This window comes from Dicentrarchus labrax, unplaced genomic scaffold (assembly GCF_905237075.1).
Source record: "Dicentrarchus labrax unplaced genomic scaffold, dlabrax2021, whole genome shotgun sequence".
NCBI lineage: Eukaryota > Metazoa > Chordata > Actinopteri > Moronidae > Dicentrarchus > Dicentrarchus labrax.
The window spans coordinates 25,283,224-25,290,723 of NW_026136713.1; the positions used below are offsets into that span (position 1 = coordinate 25,283,224).

Genomic DNA, 7,500 nt, shown 5'->3' on the forward strand with positions numbered 1-7,500 from the left:
CTCTCTCTCTCTCTCTCTCTCTCTCTCTCTCTCTCTCTCTCTCTCTCTCTCTCTCTCTCTGTCTCTCTCTCTCTCTCTGTCTGTCTCTGTCTCTCTCTCTGTCTCTCTCTCTCTCTCTCTCTCTGTCTCTGTCTGTCTCTCTCTCTGTCTCTCTCTGTCTCTCTCTCTCTCTCTCTCTCTGTCTCTCTCTCTCTCTCTCTCTCTCTGTCTCTCTCTCTCTCTCTCTCTCTCTCTCAGAGTCACACTGGGGTTTATACCGGGTTCATTAAGGTCCAGATGGACCTGAGGAGGCCGGTGACGGTTCGAGGGGCTCAGAAGGGAGCAGGAGGAACCGTAAAGGAGGAGGCTTTCTATCTGCCCAGAGGGGTCACCAACACCCTCCACATCAGCTCCAATAACACCGTCAGACAGGTGGCTGACACACACACACACACACACACACACACACACACACACACACACACACACACACACACACACACACACACACACACACACGACCTCATTAGGATCTGATGACAGATGGGTTGCAGTCAGCAGAAACAGGTTTTTATTAAAGTCCAGCTGAAACTATAAATGTCATTTTAACCCTTTAAGATCTCAACCTCAGTTATATTGTTCCACTGTCATCAGAAGCTGCAGTTAAATGTGTTTATTATAATAATTAATAATTATTATAATGTTTGTTCAGGTGATCGTCGCCCTGCTGAGCAAGTTCACGGTCGCAGACAACCCGGCGAAATACGCCCTGTACAAGCGCTACCGCCGGGAGGAGCAGGGTAAGACTGGTGTCGACCATCTGTGTGTATTTCTGAATGCCTCGCCCTCATGAAGCTGGTAGCTGGATGCCACAGGGCTCTCCCCACTACCAACAGCTTATATAAATACTCACTCTCTATGAATCAGCAGCTGTTACGGCTCGTAGGCTGTCACATATTATCTTCTAGTCTGTTCAGCTTCTCCAAGAAAGTTAGAGAGTTTATGAAAACATGAAAACTAAAGTCTGAATTCATTGAATTTGTTTGTTTGAAGTCAGTCAGACGTATGAGTACAGGAGAGGAAGTTGACCGAGGTTCGATTGAGTTTAATTACCAAATATTCTGATTATAAGTTTAATATTATACTATAATATATAATAAGATAATAAGATTATCGCTGTAAAATCAGATAGTTTTGGCTCTTTAAGTCCTCCGTTGTTGTTCTCTGTCTGACTCCAGTTCAGTCGAACATCAAGGATTGTTAATGTGCCACACACACACACACACACACACACACACACACACACACACACACACACACACACACACACACACACACACACACACCACTGACTGAATGTGTGTGTGCTCTGCAGTGTATGTGTGCAAGCTGGCGGATGGCGAGCAGCCGTTGTTTCTTCGTCTGGTGGCGGGGCCCGACACCGACACGCTCAGCTTCGTACTGAGGGAACAGCAGACTGGAGAAGTCATGGTAACTCGTCACCTCCGTGCCTCCATATCTCTGTTTGTGATTGTTAAATATTTATTCCCTCTTCATCTTCATCCTCTTCATCCTTCACTTCCTCCACAAGTTCTCTCTCATTCTTCCTTCTTCTCTTTCTCCTTTTCTTGCTTCCTTATTTTACTCCTTCTTTCTATGGAAGCCCATTTATGGCAAGAAGAGTGGGGAAAAATTGAATGAAAAATTAGTCCTGATAAAATAAAAATGAACAACAAAAATAAAACTAAAAGTAAATAAAGTGTGTTTGTGTTTTCAGTGGGACGCGTTCTCCATCCCCGAGCTGCGTAACTTCCTGCGGATCCTTGACAAGGAGGAGGACGAGCAGCGGGAGGCGGTGATCCGCCGCTACGAGTCGTACCGCCAGAGACTGCAGGAGGCGCTGAGGGAGGTCCGAGGGCCTTCTTAAGAGGAGTCACCTCCATGGAAACAGGGACTGCTGCCCCCTAGAGGGCCGGAGGAGTCTTTAAAGCTCCTCGGAGGAGACGAATAGTGTAAATTGTGATGGAGAGAGAAGGAGGAGAGAGGATCCACCGACCTGAAGGACTGAAAGAGGAATGATATAAAGACGAAGGACGAGAGATTAAAGGGACGAACGGACAAAAGTCAGATTAAAGACTTCGAACTGCAACCAAAGATTCATAATTGTGCCATATTCATCCTCTCATCATCCTCTCATCATCCTCTCATCGGTCCTGCTGTCACATAATTTATGCAGTTCCTCTTTTGTCCCCCCCCCTTTTTTAATCCTTTAAACTTGTGAAAAGACTCGAGGCCATATGTTTTATTTAATTTGTTTTAAAGGTTTGTACATATTTTTTTTTTTTTAATTTATATGGGTGAAGCTTTTTGTTCTTTTTTTTTATTTTGTTTTCTTGAAGCAAAAAAAAAGGTCTTATTTTTATTTTATTCTACGGAGGCGAAGCAGCAGCAGGTTGTTGACACAGAGAATAATTTAATACACAGCGAGAAGTTAGAGAGACGTCCTCATCGTCAGGCTTTGATTGAATTACCCTGAAAGTTGATGAATATTTCTGTAGAGAGAAAGTAGTCCCTGTATGGAGTCTCGAGTGTGCCAAAGGAACAATTGAAGATACTTTTGTTTTTTTTGTTTTGTTTTGCTTTATTTTTAGTGCTTTTAATAGAACATAAACTGTAAAATAACAGAACAGATCACATGGATTGATTAAATTTACACCATTTAGTGGGTTTATTAAAATTATTAAGTTTTGTTAAATATAATTGGCAATTTAAAAAACAACATTTTAATATTTCCACGTCATAAATCATTTATTTGCCTGCTATAAAATTTACATTACAATTTCATTATAAATTTTTTAAAAAAATTCCATTATTAATTTTTACGTAAAACCTTCATTAAAGTAAATAAGCAGCAAAATATGTTGAATTTTAACTCCTGTTTCCATTATTTTTCTGCTTTTATCTTCTTTTATTTATGGAAATATATAAATTGAAAAACAAGTTTAAAGAGTTTATATTTACTTATATGTTTTTATGTATAATTATATTACAAATTGAATTCAACTTTGTTTTTAATGTTTTATTATCAGTATTGGCACACTTTAGACTCCATAGCGTCGTCCTGAAGCTGAACGTCGTCGACGAGGCGGCAGAGAAATAAAAAGTGAAGTTCAGGTTTAATGTGACAGAAAACAAACAGAACGCAGGAAGACGTTCGGTTGTTTGTTCTGGCGAGTGAAGACGAGTGACGAAGAGTGAAGACGAGTGAGGATGATAACGACGAACCGGTTGGATTTAAAGTGTTTGTTTGGTGGTGTTTGGATAGATCCCTGACCTTTGACCCCCACAGTGTGGTCAGAGGAGGGAAGAGTCGAGTGGTTCCTGCAAGTTGAGCGAGCCGTTGAGAGGAAGTAGAAACATTAGACGGAGGAAGGAAGAAGTTTGACCTCGAGGACGACGACGAGATTAACGGCTCGTTTTTATTAAAGCTCCCGAAACCTCCGAGAGAAAAGGAGGCCTGGGAGTGCCGATAGCCAACGGGGGGGGACGGGGGGTGTTCATAAATGTTTTTGTGCTCTTATCTGGAGCTGAAACGTGCAGCCTCGACCTCCTCGTCAACCCGGGTTCGGTTCTGTGACGGATAAAAGAGAAAGACAGGAAGTAAGAGATGGAAATACAGGATATGAGTGTAAGTGTAAAAGAAGGTTTCATTAAAGGTTGTTTGTGAGGTTATAAAGGACGTAAACATTATGCCTTAAATATATATAATATATATATGCAATGTGATGGCTTAGAGACCCAAAGAGGCTCGTTTTCAGCGTAGTTTAGTAGAAAAATGCAGCCGATGTTCAGTGAAGACAATCGCAAACAAAACTATAGATCAGTTCAAATCAATCACATTACAAAGTAAAAGGCTTCATTGTTGAGCTGCAGGTACTGATTGAAGTCAACGTTGTACAATACCGCCATCTAGTGGACAGATACTGCAACTGCTCTCATTTCTGTGTCAGAATTATCTTTAAGAAGATTTAATTGTTTTGTTATAAACCAAAGATATTTTTGTGGTGTTGCCTGGAGCAAAGAAATATATTAGAGGCCTCTTCCCATCGGAGGGAAAAACATATATAGTTTAGAGTTTTATTTAAAGGGGTTTTAACCCTCGATTATTCTACTATCAAACACTGGCTTAAATCTACGGAGGCCAAAAGAGGCCATAAGTATTTAAATCTTGCAAGCGACTGAGTATCTTATTGTGATATTTAAAGAGGCACATTTATACATTACATTTTATTAAAAAAAACAAACCGGATGGTCTTGAGTGTTGCATTATGGGAAATGTAGTATCCAGTACTCTGGACTAAAAGTCAGTTTAATATTTGACTCCAGAAACCATCTTTTTTTACTTTTTTGTGGTTTTAATTCCTGTCTTTGAAATTCTCAGTAATTAAAGTACCATGAAAATAATTAAAAAAACATTCAAGTTGCTCAAATTTAATTGATTTGTCGTTATTTCTAAAAATTTATGTAATTAAGTTTCTCAAATTGTGGCATCAAAATTCAAGATGGTGAAATTAAACATTTGTGCTGCCAATAAAATGCCCCAAAATATCAAACAACATAAATTAGGTATTCAGTCACTTAGTTTAACTATTTTGGCCTATTTTTGCTTCCGTATAATATAATTTAAAACGATACGAACGTCTGCATGAAAACAGTTAATGAATCTTAAAGCCATGTTGTTGTTTGTGTATCTGATAAACAACTTTAACTGTTAAAGTTAACTGAGACTCATCGTATCAATGAATTTATTTTTTTTTTGGTCACTTTAACTTTGAATTCAGGGAAAACGGGTTTTTGATTTTAATTTTTTTTCCTCCTGTTTAATCTTCAAACTACCACCATCACACTCTGTACTTCATCTTAACGTCTAATAAATACACTATAATCTTATTTTGAAAGATCTTGTTAAGCGACAGTACAGTGTGACAGATTATTTTAAGCTAATTTTTTTGTTATTTTTTTTTTGTGTCTTCAACGAGCTTCCGTATAATTTTTTGCTCCGAGTTAGCTGTAGACTGTGAAACGTTTGGTTGAATCTCTTCGTGTAAATACGAGCTCACTGAACGCACTGCTGGACATTAAAGCTTGCGTTACCGTAGAAACGCAGCCGGTCGGACGACAATCAGAAAATACTTTAATACTATTTTTATTATTTTTCACATGTTGTCAGATCGGCTGGTTGAAATATAAATTAGGCTTCTTGATCAATTAATCTGTACTGATTATGGGCCAGTGGTGTTAATGGATGAATGAAGAGTTGATATATGACAGTTTGTATTATTGTTTTTAAAGCTGTTCAAACTGGAGCCACAGAGACTTTCAAAATAAGGTTCATTCTTGACTTTATTTTGAAATTTTTCATTCATGGAAAAATGGCAAAATATTCAGATTCAGTTTATCTCATCAGGTATTCTCCAACTGTCTTGTTGCACCATATAATGTTTGTTTCTCTTCATACGGAGGTCCTGTGTTGACTGGCCATAAAATGTGGCAGAAAGCTTTGGAAAAAACAAAGGAAGTGGACATTTATTTTGCAAAAGTGTTCCTTTACGTGAACCAAATGCTGAGATATCAGGTTGGAAACCCAATTTTTGTCCAATGATTGTAGTTTCCTGATTTTTAATTAATTAATTATACCAAAAAAAATTTAAAATTTTCACTTTCTCCTGAAATGTCTGTGCAAAAAAAGCCTAAAATTATCCCAACATGCATTGCAATTTCTTTAGAAAAGCCCAATTAGTCGATTAATTAATAAGTCGATCAGTTCACTTTTAAGTGAAGATATTTGAGCTGAAATAATCAGAAACAGTTTTTAATAATTCAAAATAAATAAATTAAAATTCCCTTTTTCAAACAGAATTTCCAGTTTTTTTATTGTTAACCCTGAAAGGTCAGAAAGTATGGAGTCCCAAGAGTGCCAAAAAGATTATAGATCAATTAAAGTTAATTTTACCATAATGTGGTTATGTGGTGCAAAAAGACAGTTGGATTTATTGATTTAAGAATATTTATTTGTTTTGATTTTTAAACATTATGGTGGCTACTAAACGCCGTTAACAGCTGTTCTGGAGCTTTCTGCTGTATCAGAACAGACGTTGAGAAAACTCCTGAAAGCTCCAGAACCGCCACTAAATGGACCTCGTGGTGATATTCTTTTCTCAAAAACTCAAAATCGACTCAACAGATGGAATTTCTGAGCAAGTTTGCGGCCTAAATTCAGTTTTTCTTCAGTTTTGTGTTTCGTGTCTCCAGTTTGAGTCTGTAAATGTCAAAGATCTTTTTCTGTTGCTCTTTACTGATTTTAATTTTTCTAGTGATTCTGTTTTTGGAGACTCAGATTTATCTCACGAGATTTATCTCAGATAAAGTTCTGCTCTGTTCTTCAACACTTGATGCAAAAAAAACAGACAAAAGGTCAGAAGTTTTAATTTCAGAGCCGAGCTGCAAAATCCCCAAAAATTACTGTTGAGTGAAAAATCTTAATTTCAACATTTAATCTGAAGATAAAAGTCAGTAAATTGTATTTGAGTGAGAATTCGTTGGATTATTTTGAGCTCGGCTGTGAAAGTTTGGGCCTCATCGGTGCCTTTGTGGGGTTTCATCAGTTTATTTCTGTTTTCTCTTTGAATCAAATGTGGCCTTTCCTCACAAACGGCTGCGTCTATTAAAGCTGAAATAAAACAATAAAAGCGTGTCGGAGTGTTTTTATGACAATATTATTTAGTTTTTCTTTGTTCTTACAGGATCTTTTTGTTTTTTTCACGTCATATTGGCAGAAATGGGCTTCCATAGTTTCAGTCTTCTCAAACAGGTGAGATCTTTAAATAAATAAATAAATATATTGACTTTTTAATTTTGAATGAGTTCAGTTTTGTTTTTATGGAGGACCACAAGTGTCTAGAGAAAGACACTTTAGAATTTCTAAAGAAATAGTATCGAAAAGATTTAATTTAATAAAAGTACAATAAAATAGTTATTAAAACATTTGTTTACAAACTTAATCTATAAATAAATAAACCAAGTTACAAAGTAAGTCATAATTTTTTGTTCTTATTTTGATTTAATTAGTGAAGAAACTTCATTTACTGTAAATGTGATCAACTTTTCCCCTGCTTATTACGGAGGCCCTGAAGCGACAAGAGGGAGGACAAAAAATTGGTGGGTGAAAAAAAAAAAAAACTTTTGTATTTCCCCAAGAAAATTACTTTTTTCCTCCCTTGTGTCCCTTCTGGGCCTCCGTAGTTTGACAAGAGAGTCTGTTAATTTATTTTTTAGCTGCTCGTTCGTGAGAATTTGTTACTTTTCTTTGTTTTATGTTGAAACTACAGCTAGTAGTCGGTTAGCTTAGCATAAAGACTGAAAGTGGCTAGCGTGGCTCAAAGGGAACAAAAGCTTCCTTCCAGCTCGTCTTAAGTTCACTAAATAACAAACTGTTTGTTTAACTTCAGTTAGTTTGTTAAA

The 7,500-nt window shown here is 37.1% G+C and overlaps 1 protein-coding gene across 1 annotated transcript in view; it reads left to right on the forward strand.

Annotated features, from left to right (window-relative positions):
- The window catches only part of rassf3 (Ras association domain family member 3), a 67,756-nt gene extending 61,028 nt beyond the window's left edge, over window positions 1–6,728 (forward strand). Inside the window, exons 4-7 of the mRNA XM_051420049.1 lie at window positions 238–411; window positions 692–779; window positions 1,355–1,470; window positions 1,757–6,728. Of these exons, the coding sequence (XP_051276009.1) occupies window positions 238–411; window positions 692–779; window positions 1,355–1,470; window positions 1,757–1,906 (528 nt within the window). The 3' untranslated portion in view covers window positions 1,907–6,728. The remainder of the gene's footprint in view (window positions 1–237; window positions 412–691; window positions 780–1,354; window positions 1,471–1,756) is intronic.
- The last annotated feature ends 772 nt before the right edge of the window (window positions 6,729–7,500 follow it).